The sequence below is a fragment of the Colias eurytheme genome, chromosome 27 (genome assembly GCF_061535395.1).
Source record: "Colias eurytheme isolate Ceu_HAF_F1 chromosome 27, ilColEury1 Martin Lab GWU primary, whole genome shotgun sequence".
NCBI classification, from domain to species: Eukaryota; Metazoa; Arthropoda; class Insecta; order Lepidoptera; family Pieridae; genus Colias; species Colias eurytheme.
Genome location: NC_143006.1, coordinates 889,938 through 915,018, shown reverse-complemented (window position 1 = coordinate 915,018; position 25,081 = coordinate 889,938). Strand labels below are relative to the sequence as shown.

The 25,081-nt window shown below is 32.9% G+C and overlaps 4 protein-coding genes across 4 annotated transcripts in view; 2 read left to right on the top strand and 2 right to left on the bottom strand.

The window, feature by feature from the left end:
- LOC149896731 (uncharacterized) overlaps nucleotides 1-745 on the bottom strand; it is a 31,263-nt gene extending 30,518 nt beyond the window's left edge. The window contains exon 1 of the mRNA XM_090117057.1: nucleotides 692-745. Coding sequence (XP_089973183.1) covers nucleotides 692-745 — 54 coding nt within the window. The remainder of the gene's footprint in view (nucleotides 1-691) is intronic.
- Nucleotides 746-1,500: 755 nt separating this feature from the next.
- Nucleotides 1,501-3,502, bottom strand: LOC149896730 (ommochrome-binding protein-like). The gene is made up of 2 exons (XM_090117328.1): nucleotides 3,345-3,502; nucleotides 1,501-2,672 (listed from the first exon to the last, which is right to left on the bottom strand). The coding sequence occupies exon 2, from the start codon at nucleotides 2,663-2,665 to the stop codon at nucleotides 1,853-1,855; it is 813 nt and encodes a 270-aa protein (XP_089973454.1). The 5' UTR covers nucleotides 2,666-2,672; nucleotides 3,345-3,502; the 3' UTR covers nucleotides 1,501-1,852.
- Nucleotides 3,503-5,744: 2,242 nt separating this feature from the next.
- Nucleotides 5,745-7,148, top strand: LOC149896729 (uncharacterized). Its single transcript, XM_090117232.1, has 2 exons — nucleotides 5,745-6,981; nucleotides 7,091-7,148. The coding sequence occupies exons 1-2, from the start codon at nucleotides 5,922-5,924 to the stop codon at nucleotides 7,123-7,125; spliced, it is 1,095 nt and encodes a 364-aa protein (XP_089973358.1). The 5' UTR covers nucleotides 5,745-5,921; the 3' UTR covers nucleotides 7,126-7,148.
- Nucleotides 7,149-13,000: 5,852 nt separating this feature from the next.
- LOC149896728 (uncharacterized) overlaps nucleotides 13,001-25,081 on the top strand; it is a 34,296-nt gene continuing 22,215 nt past the window's right edge. Inside the window, exons 1-7 of the mRNA XM_090117361.1 lie at nucleotides 13,001-13,134; nucleotides 18,589-18,672; nucleotides 19,616-19,630; nucleotides 21,191-21,344; nucleotides 22,025-22,218; nucleotides 22,696-22,893; nucleotides 24,876-25,028. Of these exons, the coding sequence (XP_089973487.1) occupies nucleotides 13,004-13,134; nucleotides 18,589-18,672; nucleotides 19,616-19,630; nucleotides 21,191-21,344; nucleotides 22,025-22,218; nucleotides 22,696-22,893; nucleotides 24,876-25,028 (929 nt within the window). The 5' untranslated portion in view covers nucleotides 13,001-13,003. The remainder of the gene's footprint in view (nucleotides 13,135-18,588; nucleotides 18,673-19,615; nucleotides 19,631-21,190; nucleotides 21,345-22,024; nucleotides 22,219-22,695; nucleotides 22,894-24,875; nucleotides 25,029-25,081) is intronic.

Below are 25,081 nucleotides of genomic sequence, written 5' to 3'. Positions count from 1 at the left end.
AGCGACAAAACAAAATATTGTCTTTGTGCGGTTGCAAATAAAGGTCCGCCTAAAGCAAAGGGGGCGCAAAGTAAGGACTTAGAAAATTTTTGATCAAAAGTGAAAAAAATTATTTTTTTTGCGCGTCGACGGAGCCCCGCTTCGCGGGGCTCCTATTTCTGTGTAGTTTTTTTTTTAACAAACCTAACCTAACCTAACCTAATGAAAACCATCAATCTTTGAAGGTGAATATCTCGGCCATTTTTGATTTTAGAGAAAAGTTGTTCCTATAAAACATGCTTATATTAGCGTAATCTTTACGATAAAACAATAATAAATAGGTGTTATAATATAAATTTTTTAAGTCCTGCGCCCCCTTTGCTTTAGTCCAACCCATTTTTACAGAGACCAAAAGTATCTGACTAACTAATACACAGTATAAAATTCTGATTCAATAGCACTGAAACGTCATTTTTAACATTTACCACCGATTCGGAAAGCAGTATCTACGGAGAAGAATCGGCAAGAAACTTCATAATGGCTCTTGCCGCTTTTTAATCATGTCAGTTTTACAATTTTACAAATTACAAACATTTATTATTTCTATCCTATTGTATCTATAGAAAATTTAAGATAAAAGTCCTTATAGGCCATGGCAATTGGCAGCAATGTAATTTTTATCAGGCATTATAAAATGAATATATTAACTTACTTTCCAAATTATTGATGACAATATCCATTTCATTTCTTTGTCTTCACGGACCATCACAACGCAATTATATTGTCTATTAATAACTACAAATTAAACTTATAATATTTAAATCAAATTTCAATTGAGATCGTAATTCGTAGCGGCAATTTTTTTATTTTTTTGGCAGTTGACAAAAGTGAAGTCAATAGAATGTCTTTTCTTCTTTACATTTAATCAAGTAAATTTCCTTTTTAATAAAAAATCAGAGAATTCATATAAATGTTTTTTTTTTATTGGAACAGATTTAATCTTTTTTTATGTTATACATCATAACTTAACTTAGTATGTACTTAAACACAATATTTTGTTTTCCATAATTTAATTTTAACTGGAAGTAGGATTCGTGTTTATATCTTGCCAACATGATAAAAATTATGTATTTATTATTTCTGTTTCCTGTATTGTCTATGATTTGAGGCCTGAGGGTCTTTCTGTTTCATAAACAATACATAAATTTACACTATTCATCGATATTAATTTAGGATAATATCTATTTTGTAATCATTTGGCAATAACAATTGCTACTGCTTTGGTAAACAGTGTGATATAGCACCGCGGATGTTTGAATAATGAATATCACCAATTATTGTCAACATTTATTTTGCATAATGTACACGTGCAAACATACTTAAAATATACTACTACGAACACAAAAAACTAATTAAAAGAAAATATAATAGAGATAAATAATACAACAAAGTAAAACAATATTTTAGGCTTAGATTGTAAGTTTGGGATTTGGCATATAATTTTTAATTCATGTTATAACAAAAGTTTATCCACAAAAAAAATCGAGAGGTGTATAGAAGAATATATTCTGCTTAATAATAATTTTCTTATAGGTACCTTTATCATGAAATGCATAATTATTATCGGTAACCTATTTATGTGACGGCTATTGGTTATTACCGTTGCAAGATAATTGAAGTATTCTATATAGAAAACTATGACTACTATACTAAAAATGTAGTGCAAAATTTTTATAGTAAAGTAATTCTTTTAACATTTCTACCCGTTTCAACGCGTTTTCTACGCCACTATTCTAAATAAATTTAGGTTTACCTAATTGAATAATTTCCATTGAACTGCCTTAAATTAGTTTCGAACTTGTGAATTAATTCCTTAATCTTCAAAACAACCAATAGGGCTCAACTCTAACCTAACGAATAAATCAGCCACTGCATAAATTGGTTCATTCATCTTACTAAATGCAAGAACCTTTAGCCTTGCAATATCAGAAACTTTGTCAAATACATATTTGTACTTATTATATACATACACTCCCTTGGCAGTACAAATGTACGGCTTATGGTAAATGTCCGTAGTTAGCGCATCAACTGTATGCATTTCATGAGTATTAATAGCTCTTGTGCCCATTTTAATTCTAAAAAGCTTCTTATTTTGTGTGAAAAACATGTTGCTGTCATCGTCTATGACAATTTTATCAGCTTCCACTCCTCGCATCTCTGGAACTAAACTAGCGTAGCCATCTTCAAACTTGTACACTTCTCGTTTCCTGTTTGTAAAATATAGTCCATCTCTAAAATATACGCTTTTCACATCCTCCTGTATTGGAAGTCGTTCTGGAACCTTCTGATCGTTTATTTTGTAGAGACCGTCAGCACCACCGACGTATACTTTCCCATAAAACTGATCAATAGTTACGGATGTTGCGTTTCTTATCCCACTTATAGTTCCTACTGTACGAGTGCCTACATCAAAGTAACCAAGAAGAAGCAAGGGTTTTTCAGAAAGTGTTTCATACGTAAAGTATATTGTATTGTCGTTTTTGTTATAGGCAAAATCATGTAAGTTATGAATTCCTTCCTTGATTATGTAGAGGTTATAGTACTTATCATCGAAATAGACACCATGACATCTCTTATCACCAGTAGTCAAGGTGATGATGGCAAATATAATAAACAGCAGCTTCATGGTAGAACTGTAACAGAAAGGAAACACTCAGACTATTGCGTATAACTAACTATTGGAAATTAATACAAAAAGTAACACGATAACCAACTAGGTAGGGTACGCACAATCCTATTGTTTGTGTGTATACTGTAGCGCTGCATATACTAACAAATAAACCTCATGAACAATTGACCATGAACTGGATTCTATGTGTATCTATTAAGTTATTGTTCATTCATGCACATACAACACATCCTCGATCATACGTAAATCGAGTTTGATAAAAAAAAATATTTGTTTAATTTTACGACAAATTAGCTGATGAAAAATGCTCCTCAACTTTTGTATGCATTATACAATATACAGCCATAGAGATATTGCTCATAATATGTTACCTACGTGTGTCCCACTTAACAGTCTGATTGGAAAGTAAAATTATAAACAACTTTAATATTATAGCCATTGTTAAGTAGGTATGTGGTTTATGTTATACACATAACAATTTTTAAATGTTTTCTAATTTTAGGTTTTGAATCTATATTATTTTCTTTTAGAATTATTAATTTTGCCCCTTTTATATTATGAGCGATTAAATTGTTGTAAATTTTTTAATGTGTATTTAAATACAATGAATACATAACTTATAAGCGGCATTTTTCATTTTATTATTAGATTATCATTACTGACCTACAACTCTTACCTTGCACAAACAGCAAAAACGATCACAAGCACGTCATTTGTAATTTGTAGTCAGCATTAAACTGGTGTGAGGAGTACTTCGATTCTCGAGGTTTGAACGTGAAATAAAACAGAAAATGTTTATAAATATAAATCTTGACCTCCTAACATTTGAACTTCCGGTCAAGAGCAAGATTAGATTATCAAAATAGCTAGGAAAAAATACTATAAATTAGGTATTTATTTTACGCATAATATTATTATTTCGGCTCTTATGTCGTCTTATTTACCATTCAATATTAATTGCTCGTTTAACCATCAAATTATTTTTTGTTTTCGTAAAAAAAACTTTCTTCCTAAAATATGTACATAAAGAATCACAACAAAATTTAAAAAAAAGTTGGGAAGCTCTGATTGTTTCTTTTTTTCACATTTCTGCATAACTTAAAAAAATAGCAATGTATTATTAGCATCGTTTCCTATTAAATTATTTACTTTAATAGCGCTTATCGAAACTCCGAAAAAGCTAAAAGAGATCAGAGAAAATAATTAAATAACTACTTCTTTCCTATAACTTTTGTCTATGGTCAGTACCAACTGCACCATGCAAACAGCTGTCAACGTCAATTTGAATTTGACATTGGTGGTAGTCTGTAATCTTTGCTCGCAGGTAACCCTGCTCGCAAGTTTCATTTTGCATTATAAAACGTTTAATAGTTTTCCTTGAATAATTTATTCTGTAGCAGTATATTTTATTTTATTTACATTCTACACGCTAGTGTCCAATGTGTAATATATAAATAAATAGAAAGAAATGTGTGTCAGTATTTCGATATTGTAAATAAAATTTAAGGGAATTCCTTATTGGAGTGTTTAGTGTTTACCCTTCAAGTAGCGGTAAATAGGGTAAGTAATTGAAATAAATGCGTAATTATTGGCCTTCAGGGTATATTCCTAACGTTAGTAACTACCCAGTTTTTAATTTGTTAAAGGATAGAAAGATATACAATAAAAAATACTGCGTACATTATTATTTATGCAACTGGAGTAACAAACGCACATTAAAATATTTTTCTTTTATTCTTGGGAAATATTCTTGTTTGTATAAAGAATTAACGAATAAATTAGCATAATCGCTCACTTATTTAAATAACAAATATTTGGAAAATCCAAAAGTGCACGCCTCATAAATTTTTTTAATAAATATTTATTAATTATTATTTTTGTTTATTTAATAACATTTAAACCACATCGAATCAGACCCTGAAAAATGAAAGGGTTCTATTCCTGAGCATACTCAAGCGTAAGAGAAAAAAAAAGACTCAATTAGTAAAGTATTTCGGTCGCTATCGTGTTAACAAGAAAAAGGATCCGCACATACAGACACACGGACGTCCAAGACAGAACTTTTTTAAACTGTTTTTTAACTAGTTTAAATAACAAAAATGACATCAAAAATATCATGAACGTTAAAAATAGTGTTTTTTCTTAATATGTGTGTGTATGTATTATCTTACAAGTGCAATGTATGATACATAAAGACATTTTAAGTTTGAAAAATCAGATGTTTTGCGCGAAGTGACAGTAGTACCCACCTCAACGCTTCGCTTATGAGGCGTGCAAAAATATGAATCCTTCATAATTGATAATTTTTTCTCTAATTTATAAAAATCGATTAAAATTTTCGTATAAATAAATATAATAATTTATGTTCAAGAAGCACAAGAAAAGCAAAATTATAATTCTGCCGAGATTATTTAATTCATGTGAAGAGAATATAGAACAATATTGAATTATTGTTAAAAAAAGTAGATGATAATTCATACATAAGATATTTAATTTAAAACACCATGTTCGTTTATTCCCAACAGAAGAGATTATGAAATACTTGATTTTTAATCTTGTATCTCATAAAAGTTATTACCTGAATTTAAAGTCATAAAATAGTTACAAATTATAAATATATTCGTCAGATACGATTTTGTATATTTTTCTGAGAAATAACATTTTGTCATTCATGCTGATTACCATTTCTATGCATGAAACAATTGTGATTTATTATAGCTATATTTTTAGAATAACTATGATTAGGTAATACATTAAAAAATGAAAGAAGTAAATTATTTATTTAATAGCACATAGCCTCACATGAACAGTGCAAATACAATACAAAACATACTTATCTACAATAATATTATAAAGAGGAAAACTTTGTTTGTTTGTTTGTAATGAATAGGCTCATAAACTACTGGACCGATTTAAAAAATTCTTTCACCATTCGAAAGCTACATTATCCAAGAGTAATATAGGCTATATATTATCACGCTAAGACCAACAGGAGGAGCCACGCGGGTGAAACCGCGCGGCACAGCTAGTACATAATATAGTAAATACACATTGAAGTTGTGGTCTGTGAAATTGTAGTATATTAGTGAGGGTACACACAAATAATGTCACCGATCGTATGTCAGTTTGTTGTGTCAAATAAAAGTGATTGCATCATCCTTGTGTTTTAATATAAATTGAGCCTCAAATACCATAATTGGCGACGAGGAAATAGTAATTCACACGTGAAAAAGTACAAAGAATACAGTGAAATATGTCTTTTGTTGGAAATGCATCATTTGGCAGCAATCTCACATTCGACCACCGCGCGCAAGAATGGAGTATATTCATTAGTCGTTTTAAGCAGTATTGCACGGCTAACAGCATTGATGAAAATACAGACAAAGCCGGGGTGAAGCGCCGCGCGTTGTTGTTGACAGCGTTGGTAGAAGACACTTATCGCGTCGCTAAAGATTTAGTATTTCCTTCGGATTTAGAAAACATCGAGTACGCCACACTCGTACAGAAGTTAAACGATCATTTTATCTCGAAGAGAAGTAGTTTTGCTGAAAGATATTTGTTTTATAAGGCTGAACAAAGACCGGGGGAAGATTTAACTGAATGGGCGGCGCGAGTACGACATTTAGCGCAACATTGTGGCTTCAAGGGCGAATTGGACACAGCACTACGTGATAGATTTGTATTGGGTCTAGTAAATGCCAAAGAAAAAGAAAAGTTATTCGCTGAGAATATCGATAATTTGTCTTTCAACAAGGCGTTGGAGATGGCATTAAGCGTGCAGTGTGCCCGCTTGGCATTGCAAAGTGCTGATTCGGCATCATCGGCGAGTTTGCAGCCGGGAGTTGAACGAGGTCCGGTTGGTGTGTTCGCCGTCCGTCCCGGCGCCCCCGGGAGGGCGGCCCGGGGCCCCAGCTTCAGTGAGAAAGTGTTATGTGTAGTGTGCGGTGGTAAAGGCCATTCAAAAGAGCAGTGTCGTTTTAAAAGTTATAGTTGTAATAAGTGCGGTAAACAAGGGCATTTACAACGAGTTTGTAACGTTAATGTTAAGCGTAATAATTATGTAGAAATGCACGGCGAGGACTCTGAAGTTGGTGAGTTATTTAATATTAAATGTTTAAATGGAGAACCTATGCGTCTTTCGGTGTTGTTGGATTCGTTAAAGTTTATTTGTGAAATCGACAGCGGTAGTGCAGTATCCGTTTTGCCATATCTTATTTATGAAAAATATTTTAAACGTAAACTGTTGTTACAACCGAGTAGTGTGGTGTTTAATTGTTATAACGGGACTAGAATTAACCCATTGGGTTATATTTGTATGAACGTTACCTATGATAATATCGTTAAACCGATTAATTTTTTTATTGTAAACACACACAAAAACCAACCGATACTTTTAGGCCGTGATTTTATTTCTATTTTTAGTTTGGAGTTTAGTTCGTGTAACTACAACAGTTTAGAATCAAACGGACTTGCAGATAAGATTTTAAATAAATATTCTGTACTTTTTAGTGATACCTTAGGTACGTTTAATAAATATAAAGTGACTTTAAAAATCAAACCAGGGAGTCAATTGAAATTTTTTAAACCTAGACCGGTGCCGATTCCATTGAAAACTAAAGTGGAGGCGGAATTAAATCGTTTACTTGATTTAGGTATTTTGGAAAAGGTTGATTACTCTGATTTTGCAACACCTATCGTTCCCGTTTTAAAACCCGACGGTAATATAAGAATTTGTGGGGATTTTTCAGTAACTTTAAACAAAGTGCTGTACATCGATAATTATCCGCTGCCTAGAATCGAAGATATTTTTTCTAAATTACACGGAGGGTTAGAATTTTCTAAGCTAGATCTTTCTAGGGCTTACAATCAATTATTATTAGATAATTCCAAAGAATTGACATGTATCAACACTCATTTGGGTCTCTTTCGATACAATAGACTGGTTTTTGGTTTATCGAACGCTCCGTGCATTTTTCAGCGTACTATGGATCAGTTATTGGTGGGTATTGAGGGAGTTTGCGTCTTTTTGGACGATATTTTGATAACGGGTCCTACAAAAGCATTGCATTTGCAGAGATTGGAGCTGGTTTTGAGTAGATTGCAGGATGCGGGTTTACGTGTAAAACGAGAGAAATGTAAATTATTTCAGACGTCTATCGAATATCTCGGTTTCGTCATAGATAAAAACGGTCTACATAAATCAAAACAAAAAGTTGAAGCTATTTTAAACGCAAGTTGCCCAAAGAACGTTAGTGAGTTGAAATCTTTTCTAGGTATGGTAAATTATTATAGATGTTTCATACCAAACACATCGAGTGTTTTGGATCCGTTACATTTGTTACTAAAAAAAGATACAAAATGGTTTTGGGGCCGTGAACAGAATGAGGCGTTTTGTAGAATTAAACAAGAATTATCTTCGGATCGGGTGCTGGCTCACTTCGACCCCGAGCTGTGTACGATAGTGACGGCAGACGCGGGGCCGGCGGGGCTGGGCGCCGTGCTGGCACAGCGGCAGCCGGACGGCGCTGAGCGGGTAGTGGCGTATGCGTCGCGGTCGTTGTCGTCCGCGGAGCGTAATTATGCGCAGATTCAGAAAGAGGCATCTGCTATAGTTTTTGCAATAAAAAAATTCCATCATTATTTGTACGGTCGTACTGTTCCTTTCACCTTACGAACTGATCATAAGCCTTTGTTGTCGATATTTGCATCAAAAAAGGGTATTCCCGAACTCGCTGCGAACCGTTTGCAGCGATATGCGTTGTTTTTATCGGCATACAATTTTAATATCGAATATATTAATAGCAATAACAATGTTGCAGATTTTTTGTCTCGATCGGTTCTAGAAATTCCGTCTGAATCTGAATGTGATTTAAATACAACCGACTCATGTTCATACGTTAATTTTATTGCGAATTTATTTTTAAAACCTATATCTTTTAACGAAATTAAGAGCGCCACTGAAAATGATAATATTTTCATTAAAATTATAAATTTCATTAAGCACGGTTGGCCTAAAAAGCTTGCGGATGTAGATTTAAAACCGTATTTTATGTGTAGAAATGAACTTTCATATGAAGATGGTTGCATTATGCGCGGCCATAAGATTGTAATTCTTACCATTTTACGTGAACGTTTATTGAATGAATTGCATAGTTCTCATTTTGGAATCGTTAAAACTAAGAATGAAGCGCGCACTCGTATGTGGTGGCCTAACATCGATAAACATATTGAGCAAAAAATTGGTTCATGTAGTATTTGCAATGTTTTTCGTAGCAGCCCCCCGCGCGCGCCCCTCGCCCATTGGTCCTACCCCGAGCGTCCTTGGGAGCGCATTCATTTAGATATGTTTTCGTTGAACAATAAACATTTTTTAGTAGCAGTTGATGCATATTCTAAATGGGTAGAATGTTTTATTATGTCAACGACAGATAGTGAAGCGGTGGTATTGAGAGTCAGTGAAATGTTTAGTAGATTTGGTTTAGTTAAAGTTATAGTGACGGATAATGGAACTAATTTTTGTTCAGCTTATTTTGAAAATTTTTGTCAACGCAATGGAGTAAAACATGTAACCATTGCACCGTACCACCCAGCGTCTAACGGTCAGGCCGAAAATACTGTGAAAACATTTAAACGCAGCATTCAGGTGATTTTAAACGAAGGCAGCTCCAAAATGTTGGTTGATAAATTATACGAATATTTATTTAATTATAGAAATTCGGCTCACTGCACTACCGGTGTCTCTCCCGCAGAGTTGATGTTTGGCCGTAAGTTACGTTGCCGTTTAGATTTACTTTGTGAACGTAGTACGGTGGCTGGTGGCACTTCACCGACCTCAGAGTCTTTGTCAAGTGTCATTAAGGATAATGTTCATGCTAAACAGATTTCACAAAGTAACGCCTATGGGGGTCATCGTAAAATTATATTTAAAACCGGAGATGAAGTTTTGTTTAAACACTATTATAAAAATGGAACCAAACATACTTATAAATTTGGTATAATTAAGAAAAACATTGGCTCAAGGATGTATTTGGTTTATGTACCAGAACAAAATGTCTACGTTCGCAAACATATAGACCAAATTTTGATTTATAAGGGTTCTAAAAAATACAATGAACATGTTTCTGATGATGTGAGTTGCTTCGGGGACTACACTTCTAATGAGGTGACTGAATCTTCAGTTCCTGGGGAACATGTTACAGAACAAGATCCACCGCAATTGCAGGGGGTTCCTCATGATTCAAACGTTTTGTCATCGCCAGCTCCTCAACAAGAACAGGTAGAGGAGGAGAGGAGTGAGTCGGTACCAGTTGGCTCAGATTCTGAAGGAAGCTCTGTCACTACTAGCGTGAGTTCTCCTTCCGCCCCTATAGACCCCCGGAGTGACGATCAGTTGACACCTCGTAGATATCCTTTGCGTATACGTAAAAAACGTAAATTTTTGTAATACCTAGTCATTAAGTTGTAACTAAAGGTGGAGGGATTGTAGTATATTAGTGAGGGTACACACAAATAATGTCACCGATCGTATGTCAGTTTGTTGTGTCAAATAAAAGTGATTGCATCATCCTTGTGTTTTAATATAAATTGAGCCTCAAATACCATAGAAATATAATGCAATTAAAAGGGGATATCACTTGGAATACCTGAAATGTAACAATGCAGCATCGATTTTCAGAGATATGTGATGTTTGTGATTTTCGTAGATGCCACAGGCATTTACGTTACTTTTTGACCAGTGCATCTCTGTTTGAAAAAAAAAAAAAAGACGTGTGTCACTCGGGGACTGCCGCGGTAAAGCTCTTGCATGCTATGCCTTCAAGCCACACCTCCGGGCCCGTCCCCGTGGGGAGCGTGAGGTTTTTTCGTTATGGAATTTCTCGATTCGATCCCCGCGCTCAAGGCCCGCGATAGAAGCTATGCAATAGCTTAATTAATGCTCCAATCCTGTTGGTTGTAGTATGATATATTATAGCCTTTAACCTTCCTCGATAAATTTAAATTTGAACCACTACTGTCAGAGATTAGCTTATTCCTAGAAAACACCACATAGACTTTTCATGTTATTATTAAAGATAATTTTGATAAAATTATTAATGAATTTTTATCAACTTAAATACAAACAGTATTTTTTAGTTATCAGTTCAGTTATTCCTTCAAAATTCAAGGAAAGTCTTGATTAAATAATACTGAAAAATGATATCAATTCATAATTTATAATCTTGATTTAAAAGACATAAGTGTGCTTTCAAATAGAGATTATAATAATCATTCAATTTTTTGTATATGTGATGGATAATTAATTTTTTTTAATTGTATATGGTAAATGTTAAAAATATGTAATGACGATTCGTAAGAGCTTCTAAAAGAAGTCTAATTGAATAAATAAATGTTTGAGTTTTTTTTATAATAATATTTTTTTTCAATATGATTGGAATTCATAACATTAATCATTCAAGTACAATAATTTTAGATAAGCATTTATTATTAACATATTATATCTTTATATTATATTATGTTCGATTTTCCAAATAATAGGTATTGTGTACATTTTCCTCATAATATCATAGATACACAAATATTATCTCGGATATTTCAATTAATAGTTTTCTGACCATGACTTCCTTGTTGAAAGAAATCCCCATAGGAATGACATGTTTCACTGCCGTAAAAAGTAGCCTATGTAACTATCTCAAGACACAAAAATCATATAATATAAATGCTCTGTTGTGATGTAAAGGAATGACAAAAATTTTGTATGTATCTTTACTTATTATCTTCTTATCTCTTATATATAAAAATGAATCGCAAAATGTGTTGGTAAGCGCATAACTCGAGAACGGCTGAACCGATTTCGATAATTCTTTTTTTATTATATTCCTTGAAGTATGAGGATGGTTCTTATGTAGAGAAAACGTAAATATTATGTACCACGGGTGAAGCCGGGGCGGACCGCTAGTAATATTATAAAGCTGGTGTGTTTGTTTGTTTGTACGCGCTAATCTCAGGAACTACTGGTCCGATTTGAAAAATTAGTTTGGTGTTAGATAACCCATTTATCGAGGAAGGCTATAGGCTATATCATGACGCTAAGACCAACAGGAGCAGAGTAATAGGGTAAGACTGCAGGGCACAAAAAAAAAGTGAAGTCCGATGTCCCCTAGATCAGCCTTCTGTGTCCTGCCAGACCGAGAATTTTTTTTTTCTTTGTCTCCACCGGGAATCGAACCCTGGACCCCTCGGTGTTACGCTCACGCGTCAACCACTGTAGTTACCAAGGACGCGGTCAGACAGGGCACAGCTAGTTGGTAAAAAATTGTTCTTTTCTCTTAGGATTTGAACACGAGGCTTCATGGTTGGTAATTTACATAAAAAAATACCAAAGAGGTGTTAATTCTTATCAAGAACTATAGTCATAAATAGTATTCATTAAAAAGTAATTAAAAGTTAATGTAGTATGTTTAGTATCCAATTATGTTTTACATGCAATAAAAGTGTTTCCTTTATTTCATTAGGTATTTAAATTACTTCATTTCAATGTTAATTTGTATGAATTAGAAATAATGTTTTTCAGAAAGATAAATAAGTCATTTTACTTATTACTATGTACTTTTTATTTATCACTAGATACGCTTCGCAATTTCACCCGCGTGGCTCCGCTCCTGTTGGTTTTAGCGTGATGATATATAGCCTATAGCCTTCCTCGATAAATGGGCTATCTAACACCGAAAGAATTTTTTAAATTGGACCAGTAGTTCCAGAGATAAGCGCATTCAAACAAACAAACTCTTCAGCTTTATAACATTAGTATAGATTTATACTAGCTTGTTCAGGATTTGTCTAGGTTTATTTTAACCCTATAAACATTTAATTTAATATTTTATAGTTATTAGTTAATTATACTTATCATGGTACAACAGATAGAAGTAGAGCATAAATAAAAAATAATAAATAAATATTATAGGACATTATTACACAAATCGACCTAGTCCCACAGTAAGCTCAATTAAGGCTTGTGTTGTGGGTACTAGGTGACGATAAATATAATATTTAATAAATACATATATAGATAACACCCAGACCCAACAACAAATAATTGAGTTCATCACACAAATATTTGCCCTCACCGGGGATCGAACCCGGGACCGTCGGCTCAGTAGGCAGTTACTTTACCACTGTGCCAACCGCGTCGTCAAAAATGTTGCAAGAATTGAAAAACCTATTATTTTTGAAATTTTGTGGGTCAATTAATTAAATAAAAAATTCCTTTAACACAAACCAAGTTATCTATATAAAACTATAGTTTTAATTTCTACAATCTGTATTTCAGAGTCAACAATGAAAAAAATGTGGTACAGATCAAGAAAAAACCAACTTGTTATAATTATATTACTTATATTTTCCTTATTTTATTACATATCTATAAGTAATAACTTACATCGAGAACCAAACTTGGATATAACAAGAAGGTAAGTGCCTATTTGTGGTGATTAATTTTATTTACACTAATAAAACAAGCATGCTAGAAAACACTATCATTTCATAGTCATACATTTCACACTTTCTCACATAATATAATATATTATTAGTCAATCACTACATAGTATAAAACAAAGTCGCTTTCTCTGTCCCTATGTCCCTATGTATGCTTAAATCTTTAAAACGACGCAACGGATTTTGATGCGGTTTTTTGTAAATAGATAGAGTGATCCAAGAGGAAGGTTTTAGCACATGTTTTAGTATATAATTTATTATGTTTTAGACAAAGGGGGCGAGGCCGCGGGCGGAAAGCTAGTTTTGTATAAACAGTAAATATGTACCTCCTGTGTAGGTCCTAATTTTTTTTTACATTTATTTACAAGAATGTAGTTACAAACATTAAGCATGGGTCCTGTGTTTGCGACCAATAGTGACCACCGTTTATGAAAAATGTATTTTTATATTTTTCCAATTTACCATGTTTATATTCAGCCAATTTACCAATTTACATGAATAAACACCAGGCAAAAATGATAAAATTTTATGATTAAAATAAGTGTCTGCTGTGTTCTCAATTTCTCCGAAAAAATAGGATCTGATTGAATCGATGGCCTAAGTTAAATTTGTTATTTAGTCCTTCAGACATATTCTAATAAGAATTAGGTCTAGTTATAAATTATCTTATCTTCTTATATATAAAAATGAATCGCAAAATGTGTTGGTAAGCGCATAACTCGAGAACGGCTGAACCGATTTCGATAATTCTTTTTTTATTATATTCCTTGAAGTACGAGGATGGTTTTTATGTAGAGAAAACGTAAATATGTACCACGGGCGAAGCCGGGGCGGACCGCTAGTCTATAATATAAAAATGAATCCCAAAATGTGTTGGTAAGCGCATAACTTGAGAACGGCTGAACCGATTTCGTTAATTCTTTTTTTATTATATTCCTTGAAGTACGAGGATGGTTTTTACGTAGAGAAAACGTAAATATGTACCACGGGCGAAGCCGGGGCGGACTGCTAGTTATATATAAAAATATGTAAGAATTGTGTATGTGTAAAAAAAATATTAATAGACATGCGCGTATTTCATAGAAAGGCGGAACAAATATATTTTTAGACAAAACAGAAATTAAAAAAATACTGTGAGAGTGGAAATAATTTAGATAATTCAGGTATTGATTAATCTTTTATTATTAACTGTCAATCGTTGAAATATGTCAGATAATGTATGTATGTATGTTTTATGTTTAAAACACGTGGTGATAATGATAACACATGGCATGTGTTTTTACTTAATAAATTTTTAGTATTATCTATCGATAATTATTGTATCTATATAGACAACTATTAGTTATATCTTTATTTCTTGGTATTGGGTAAAGATAAAACTATACCTATAAATACGATAAAATATTTTGATGAAAAAATGATTTGGTCATGAAATAATTTTGTACCGACCATTGAGATAATATTACTATACGTATGGAGGAGACACCACGAACAAAATCTGTGCGCCATTTTTTTGCTCTAACTAAGTTTTAAAAATTATTATCTAGTTAGGTTCTTACCGATGAAAGTTATTCCTTTGCACATTTCCGTATTATTTGTATTATTTGTGCAATATCGTAACACACACGAAGGCATATTAGATGCGTTTCACTTTAAAACCATAAAAAAAAACCGCTCAACATACGTCATGTGGCGTATGTTGAGCGGAACATAAGTGATGTAGGCGGTGTCGTCTCCATATATGTATATCTCAATGGTACCAACCTAATAATTTTTTCGAGCGAAATATCTTTCTCGTAAGAATATCACTTGCCTGCGAGTGGGAGTTTATTCAGAATTGGTCAAGCCGTTTCGTAGATTGCTATTTTCCTTTAGATAGGTACCGTGTTAGTATAACTTCATAAAAATAAAATTGTTATTTAAACATTAGTTACCTACTAACTGACTGAACACAAAAATTTTAATAATTTGTTTACACAGTCACAGTTATTCAATAACAAATAAACATGCAGTAGTAAGTAAAAAAATACTAAATATTTAAACCTATGAAATGAAAATTTTGTCAGTTTTTACACGGTAAAATACCTATAATTCAGTTAGTGTATGCTATACAACATTAAGAATATATGCTATATTAGTGCAAAGTTTCATCAAAATCCGTTCAGTAATTTATGCGTGAAATGTAACTATTTGCGCGTTTATAATAGCAGGATAAGCAAGGTTCTGTAAATTACTATACAACCTAAGTAAAAACCATCTCAATGTTTATAAATGACATTATCTATTTTAAAATTCACTCAAATCGATTCATCCATTCGAGAACTACACAAACGCAGATACATTTTATTTAACAATCTTTTTCGTCGACATTTAAAATTCTTAACGCTGTGTTACTATTATGAAAATACCCTTGAAAAATTGTTATTTTCCACAAATTACCATGTAATTTAGAATCGGTATAGCACAATGGTTATTATTCTTTGTTATATTTTACGTCATTACATAGCTACATTATTGGTATGTAATACTAGCTATCTGCCCGCGGCTTCGCCCACGTTTTTAAGAAAACCCCGCATAGTTGCCGTTACCTTGGGATTTCCGGGTTAAAACCTATCCTTTGAAATGAAATGAAATGAAATGAAATGAAATGATTTATTTTGCAAGAAATGTGGTAGATTTACAGATGTTGCATAATTCATTGTTCAGCACAAATCGCCAATTGATTGGCATGCAAAAATTAACAAGAGAATGTCAATTATACATAAATATCATTTTTATAATAATTATATATGTCAACTATTATGTACCCTTTTTCACTTACAATTATATAATATATATGTCAATTATTACGCTTTTTACTATTAAATGTCCATTTCTACAAATACAATTTAATTTATATAAATAAGTAATTACAATATTATAATATTATATGTCATATTTTGATTTTTGAAAAAATTCTTTTAAGTCATAATAACATTTTTCAATTAGCCAGGCTTTTAAACGCTTTTTAAAAATATTAAATGGCAATTCCCTCAAAGATTTGGGAATTTCATTGAATATATTTATACACATAACAGATGCATTTTTATGGTATAAGGCCGTACGGCATTTAGGCATCAGCAGCCTTGTAGGGTCTCTATTGCCAAGTTGATATCCCTCTTTTGCAGATCTAAACAAATCCTTATGTTTCTTAGCAAAAATACAAGATTCCAGGATGTACAAACCAGTTAATGTTAATAGTTTGCATTTTTTGAAGAGTGGTCGGCAAGAGTCCATTGGGGACGCATTACAGAGAGCCCTAACACATTTCTTTTGTCCAATAAAGACACTCTTTACATTAGTTGAGTTTCCCCAAAACAGTATACCATACCTTAGCACAGAAGCAACGTAAGCATGATATGCTGTCAGGGCAGCTTCATACGAAATTGTTTTTCTTAGTTTTCTTAGGGCAAATACGAACTGGTTAATTTTAGAACAGATAATTTCACATTGTAATTTCCAGTTTATATGCTCGTCAATTTGTACCCCGAGAAACTTTGTACTATCTACTTGCTCTATTTGTTTGCCATTGTATTCTAGATTTATGCTAATTTTATTTGTCTGATAATTAGAAAATTGAATATATTTTGTTTTCGTCATATTGGGTGTCAAATCATTACTCTCAAGCCATGTCATAATAGAATTTAATGTATTATTCAAAGTCATGTTATAGTCAGAATCTTTTTGATTGTCAGGAATAGTCAAACATATGTCATCAGCGAATAATGCACAATTATAATTCGTCACGTTTGGTAAATCATTTATATAAATTAGAAATAGCAAGGGTCCCAACATGCTTCCTTGTGGTACACCACACGTGTTATACTCATAAGATGATTTATACGGCGTCATTTCATATTTATGATTTAAATTTGAGATTTCTACACACTGTTTTCTTTCGGATAAGTAACTCTTGATTAAGTCATAGGCAATGCCTCTGACTCTTTGTGTTAATACAAGCTATGTGTGTGACAAATTTCATTGTGATCGGTTCAGTAGATAGTATTTCCGTGAAATAGTAACAAACATCCATACATACATACTCACAAGTTTCGCATTTATATAATATTAGTAGGACTAAGTAAGGTAGGTACGCGACTTCGTCCGTAGGTGTTACTGAAAAACCTTAATGCCTAGATATAATGTGTAAAGATACTGCACTTTAAAATTTTGTGAGAATGGACGGACGTTTCCTCAATTATGCCAGAACGGCTGAATAGATCTGCATGAGATTAATCTACTTACATGTTTTATCGCGAGACGTGGTTTAAAGAAAATTCATTCAGTACTTTTACATAAAAAATCCCTTCAAGAGGATATATACATAGCGCCAGGAGAAACCATATCTAATATTATAAATGCGAAAGTAACTCTGAGTGTCTGTCTGTTACTCAAACACGCCTTAACTACTGAACCAATTTGCAAGAAATTTGGTATCTAGAGATATTTTGATACCCGAGAAAGGACATAGGCTACTTTTTACCCCGGGAAATAGGATAGGTTTTATCCCGGAAATCCCACGGGAACGGGAACTATGCGGGTTTTTCTTTGACTGCGCGGGCGAAGCTGCGGGTGGAAAGCTAGTTCTATATATGTACGAGTAACTGTTAAATACTGTATTATGTATAGTGTATAAGTAACGATAAGGATAAGGAATGGTGTTGCAACGAATTCCATTATTTATGCTTTTGACAATTACTTTAACGATACATAGTTTTTATACTGAATTATGTAAAGTATGATTAGACTGTGTTGAAATTCAACCGTCACACTAAAACCGCTCCCCCTTGTTTCCACTGCACGTATCGATGAAATACACATTCGACAAATCCGCATTGTGATACGGGAACCACGAATCACGATATATGTAGCCGAGCTAGGTATACGTGGAGGGAACACTTTAAAATACATACGAGAAGGCGACCACGAATGGATATCTATCAGCGGTTAGATAATATGTAGTTTATTCAGAGAACATAAAACTTATAAGTTAAAAGCAATTCATGAATTAACTTACGTAGACATATACATGTAAAATATATAGATAAATCATTCAATTATTACTTCTATTTACATGCATGAAATAAAGACATGATAAGCAATGTAAGGATCGAAACCACACTCTCAGGTGTAATTTTTAACACACACAGACTGACACAGGTATTTTATTGCACATAATATGATACTAGTAATTTAGTACTTACTTCAATGATTACAACCGAATATAATATGTTAAATCTTATAAAAAACCTTTATCTAGATACACCTCCCCACATATTTTAATACTTTAATCCTATAATCACAGACATACACAATTTCCCATCAACCCCTTTTTAGTTTAGTTTTCTTTTGCTATTTGCATGTATATTAGTTGCTCGTTTCCATTTTAGTGATGGTATTGTGGGTGAAATTAATCATCATTCCGTTGTTAGACCGCATTGGGACCAAATTAACACGCCAGCTAATCTTAACAGGTAATGGTTTTATTATGCTCGTAGTGTTGCTTTTAACCCCTTAAACCCCTAAACTGTGATTTGAACCCCTATTCACAGTTATAGTATGTATATGTATCTGGTTATAATAATCACATACAGTTATATATATCTGGACTCTACCGATCTAATTGGTTACTTAACAAAACAAATATTACTTGTTTTTAATTACGCTTACAAACGATTCTAGTAATAGGTGGCCATTCGGTTAGTCGGCGTTTGGATATTCGATGTTCTACTAAAACTACTACATTTTTGTATGTTCTACTTTTTTGTCATGAAAAAAATGAATACACAAAGCTATTATAAACATCATCATAATAATTTACAGCAAGTAACAGCTAGTGTTGATATAAAAAACTATGTTACTTAAAGTTCCTAAGTTTAGGGGTTTCTAGTAATACATAAGGGGTTGTGAGTAATATATATTTTTAGTTAATTTGTACATCATTCAAACGCATGTTAGAATCACTGGTGTATTTGATACAAAATAATATTATGTACTATGTGTAATATAATAACGTATTAATGATTCTCAATGTTTTTGTGCTTTTTTTTTTGCTTTTAGTTGATCATATTTTTTTTTGATATGTAAGTATATATGACTTGTATATTTAAGAGTTGTATTTATCAATGCTCTTATTTATTAAAAAAAGTTACTGCTAATTTTGAAATGAAACTTATTTAGGCGAGACGAGAGCAAAATTTTAAGGTCGTGTCACGACAATACCGTCACGTCAAGGAGTTAGGTGACGATTTTGGTCTTTGAATCTTGCCAAAGAAGTTTCACTTCTGACAGGTGTGCTCGTCACATGCTTTGCATGTTTTTTGTTATTTTATTAGAAAATAAAAACATTGAAACTTCAACTCTAGTAATGGCATGATTAATTGTGTTATTAAAGATTTGTATTTTTTTTCTTTCCAGAAATTCTGTAATAGAGTGAGTATGCATTGATTTGCTTTGTTTAGAATTTGAACGCTTTCTATGACTATATGCTTTGGAGTTTTTTTGCATATGAGTAGTAATAGTATTGATGTATTGCAAATAAACTTTTAAGGTGAGAACTATCATATGTTTATATTATTTTTAAAACATTTATATAAGTAATAATAACAACTTTAACTGGCATAATATACATCTTCATTTAGATAAGAATCCTTACTAATATTATAAATGTGAAAGTAACTCTGTCTGTCTGTCTGTCTGTTACTCAATCACGCCTAAACTACTGAACCAATTTGCATGAAAGGAGAATGGGCATTTTACTATGGAAGTTGGGCCTGAACCCTTGAGTTTGACCAATACACATGAGATATTGTTTTTATAATAAATCATAACACATACATAACGGGAAAAATATATATAAAAAAATAATCAACCGGGTTTTTGTACAGTCACATCAAGTTTTATTACTTTGTGTATAATATTTTTTGCAATAAATAACTGTTATAAGACAATGACAATATCTTTATGTTACTCCAATTCACTTTCACTTACAAATATGTACTAATCTTAAGCCTTCTAATAACCGAAATACACTAATATTATGTTTTGTAACAGGTACCTATACCGTGTTTATTATAATTCAACGTAGTTAGACGTTTTTTATGGTTAAACTCAGTCACTCCAGTGACATTTAGATTTATATTTACTTCACTCGAATTAAAAACACCGTTATTGTGCGCAAAATAATAGCCAAATAAATAAAACTTTTTGCCTTGACTGTACAAGAACCCGGTTGATTTATTTTTTTATTTTATTTTTTTCGTAAGGTATGTGTAATGATCACAGACATCATGTCTGTGGTAATGATCTATCACAAAAACAATATTTCGTGTGTATTGGTCTTAGCCCAAGTTTCAGGCCCAATTTGCCCATTCTCCTTTGGTATGGAGATATTTTGATACCCGAGAAAGGACATAGGCTACCTTTTATTGCGAAATATGTACCACGGGCGAAGCCGGGGCGGACCACTAGTTTATTATAATAAAAACATTTAAACATGCTTATTGGTACATCATCATACATCATCATTTAGATTTCAGTTGATTTGGTAAAACATAAGCATGAAAATTGGGTTTACTTTAACATTCACAATTTTTTAATATAAAGTACCAAAATTATTCGAAAAAATTAGTATAAAAGCCATTTAATTTAATTCCTAATTCAATAAAGTCAGACTTTATTAATTTATTTATGGACAAATTGAAAATAATAAATGCGATTGTACAGAAAAAGACGCAGGTTCGAATCCCACCTCATGGTCGAAATATTTATATTCTTAAAAAATTGGTATTTAGTTTCCATATGAAATCATTTTTTTTCTTCAAAAACACTCTTTAACAATTTTTAAGTGACTTAAAAATATCTACACCAGAAACGAATTATTTTAACTACCATATAAGACATTATTTAAAAAATACGTCACCAAAAAGTTTTCTCAAACAAAAAAAAAGTTACCCCAAAGCAAAAAATGACAAAAAACATCCACCGTTACAGATACATAGAGAAGCGGCTCGAAGAAGCGTTACAACAGGACAAAGGCACCGGGTGTGAGATACCCCACCTCGATCCATTCGCGCAGGAGGTCACTAAGTTCGATAAGGAACTGCCAAAAGTTGTTTGTGAGGGACAGGATTGGGTTAAGTGCTATGTGAGTATGGAAAAATGTTTAAAAACATCAGTAAACCTACTAAAAACGTAAAAAAATCATACATCAACTGGTTTAGAAAGAAAAAATGTAAAAAATAAACAACTAGACTCAAAACAGTCAGAATTGTCCGTATTAAAACTCTGCCTGAGTCTTTATAGGGAGGTTTTGAGTTTTCTAATGAGCGATACAATAGAATTGATGGGTCCGAATTAGGATTATAAAAAACACGAGTAGTTTTCCTATTACGGTGGTAGTTATTTCCAGGTAACTCTGTATTAGCCATTAGGTTATATGATCTCCTATTACGGCCCTATTCATAGAACATAACGTTATTGATACGAAATAAGGTGTTAATTTTAATGCAACGCATAATTCTGTTCATGCGTCTAGTTGTTTAGAGTACGTCATTGAAAAAATTATCACGGTCACGGTAATTGTCATGTTCATGGCTTTGCCCATAGTTAAAGTCATCTAAATTAATATTATCAAGAGGAAACATTTGAGTTTTTGTGTGTATGTCTGTTATGCGACAAAACCTACTGGACCTTTCAAAAATTCACCACTAGAAAGCTACGTCTTTATCGAGTAGCATAGGTTTTCTCAAGTAAAGCCGGAGAATGAAGCAAGTATATTTTTAGTTTTTTTATCCAGTATATAATATTTTTATTTCTTTTTCACAGCTATCACAATGCAAAGTGGTACCAGACATTTTAGCAACTACCCGCGACATTATATGCACTTACAACGATATTTTGTACGAAAGTGACAAAAAATACACCATTGGACCCCCCACGGAAGTTAAAGGGGGGAATCCATACGATCTGGTGAAAAGTGATCATGTGAAAATCAAATGTACTGGAAAACATGAGAATAGGTGAGTTTTATTGAAGTTATTTTAAAGTAGAGGTTGCTTGGATGAGATTGTTGATTAGTGATAAGTTTGACAGTGTGTTACTAACTAAAAATTCAGCAACTAGCCTCACTTATAAAAAATATATTACATTGTATACAATGTGCTGTTTTTCGTTTTCTATTTCACTTATTCATAAGCTTTTGCTTCACCGGTGTGTTTGAAAACAAGATATTGCTTTGAACGCTTATTTAAGCTATGATACGTCACAATATGGCGCGTAAATCGATTTAATTCTTAGTTGAATAGCTACTAATATTATAAACGCGAAAATGTAAGGTTGTCTGTTTGTCTTTCACGCGAAAACTACTGAACGAATTTTGATGTAGCTTATGTATCAGAATAAGACATAAGCTATAGAAATATTAGTTTAAAAGGGCACTGCTATTATATTATATCTTTTTACAACTTTTTTTCTTATATTATATGCTTTATTTTCAGCATACTACCCTCAAAATGGATGGGCCATGGGGTTGGTTTTCGTTCGATCCGTCCCAAGCCCCCGCCCCCGGGACGGGAAGAAGCATATAATATACTTTTTCTGGGTTTTGATTCGACCTCAAAAAATGGTTTTATCAGACGAATGCCGAAGAGTTTTAAAGTCATCAATGAGATTTTAGGAGCTACTGTTTTGAATGGGTGAGTAAAATTATAAGTAAACTAGCTTATGCGCGCGGCATCGCCCGCTTTGTAGAAAACTCAACAAATTATTCCCCAAGAACCATTCTATGTATTAAGAAAACCCCATCAAAATCTCTTGCGTATTATTAGTTACAGTTATAGTTGCAGTTGCAAACAGGCACGAATACCGCGGAAAGCGACTTTGTTTTATGCTATATAGTGATAAATAAATTATTCTAAATAATTGTCAAATTGTATATAAAATAAAACTTCACAAACGTCTATAAGGTCTTTAATTGTCCAATCGTCCATAAACTTCAAATGACGATATAGGCGTATCACTACATAGTATAAAACAAAGTCGCTTTCTCTGTCCCTTTGTATGCTTAAATCTTTAAAACTACGCAACGGATTTTGATGCGGTTTTTTTAATAGAGTGATTCAAGAGGAAAGTTTTAGTATATAATTTATTACGTTTTAGACAAAGCGGGCGAAGCCGCGGGCGGTAAGCTAGTTTTTCATATTCCTTATATCCATTGTCTACGTTTGTCCAATTTTCTTTCATCTAACATCTAAAGCTAGTGAACATACGCTCGACGCGACGTTGCCGCACCGCACAGCGAGCGGCTGATGATTGCAAGACATTATGAATATAAATAAATAAATAAATATTTCGGGACAATTTTCACACACAGCACGATCTGATCCCATACTAAGCTTTCGCTTGTATTATGGAAACCAGATGGCTGATAATAAACATACATATATATAATTTTAAATAAATACTTGTATAGATAATTAACACCCAGACACAGAGCAAACATCTATGTTCATCACAAAAATATTTGCCCCGGGTGGGGATCGAACCCACGACCTCTGGCTTGGAAGGCAGGGCCACTACCAACCAAACCAACTCGCCCGTCAATATTGCGTAGAATCATCTACGGAGTGGCAACGTCGCCTCGCCATTCACAATGCGTTTCTTGAACATACATATACTTGACCAAGTCTCGAGATGACAGAAAACTAACGCGACGTTGCCGCACCGCATGTTTCTACGCAAGATGCATTAATCTTGCAATCGTCAATTGAAAGTGGATTGAAATGCTTATTACGTAGACAAATTATAGGTCTAATTTAATTATTCCGTACCAAGTCAAACTAAAAGCTAAGATGTATTTTTATTTTTTTTATATTTTATCGTGATATGGATTGATAGAATTTTTTGACGAAAAACCGAAAAGATATAAACATCTTTTCGGTTTTTCGTCAAAACATCAATTTCTGATTCATATGTTTTATTTATTATTTGCATGCTTTAAATAGTTACCCATTAAAAAAATGCAGTTATAGCGAAGTATACTTCTTAGCAAATATTTTACATAGTAATGCAAGAGATAGATATACCAACACCAAAAATATATAAATATTCTCCAATTGCACGTTTTAGGGCCGATTTTTCAATGCTTGGATAAAACTTATCCGTCTAATAAAGTATTACACGATAATATTAAAATGTCACGTAAACTGTCAAATACGGGCAATTAGAATACGTTTTTAAAATGGTAGTTTTATACATTATTCGACGAATAAGTTTTATCTAAGCATTGAAAAATCGGCCCTTAAACATATTTGGAACGAAGTTTCTTATCGCGCGTTGTGAAAAGGGGCTAGACGAAAAAAATTCTTACAAAAGGTTATCACGACACTTTTTGCTAGAGTTGTGCGGCGTGCGCGTGGCTCTCTGTCTGTCTCTCTCTAACTTAACACTTCGTTCCATCCGGATGTCCCTTGACATCGCTCAAGTTTTTTTGACGTGACAACGTTTTATAATTCATGCGTCGTTACCTCGCTCTGAGGCGTTCCATGTAAGGCTTGAAGTGCAAGCGAGAGCGCGGAACGAGCGACAAAGAAGCACAATCGGACGTTGTCACGTTCAACTATCGTCAGTAAACCGACTTTACAGACAACCAATTTTTTTATTATTATTTTATTTCCAGGTACAATATAGTAGGCGACGGTACTCCAGCCGCTTTATTTCCGATATTAACTGGCAAGACCGAATTGGAGTTGCCAGATGTAAGGAAGAAAATGAAAAACAACGGCACTCTGGACTCTATGCCGTTTATATTTTATAAGTTACGGGACGATGGGTAAATATGTAGTTTGTTAGTTTGTCCATTTGTGGCTAAAAAATAATCTTAAA

What these genes read in the sequence shown, in the direction of transcription:
- LOC149896729 (XM_090117232.1), top strand. Translation starts at nt 5,922, where the DNA reads ATGTCTTTTGTTGGAAATGCATCATTTGGCAGCAATCTCACATTCGAC. An exon ending in TAACCCATTGGGTTATATTT is followed by an intron (nt 6,982 to 7,090) that starts GTATGAACGTTA and finishes TTCTATTTTTAG; the next exon opens with TTTGGAGTTTAGTTCGTGTA.
- LOC149896730 (XM_090117328.1), bottom strand. Translation starts at nt 2,665, where the DNA reads ATGAAGCTGCTGTTTATTATATTTGCCATCATCACCTTGACTACTGGT.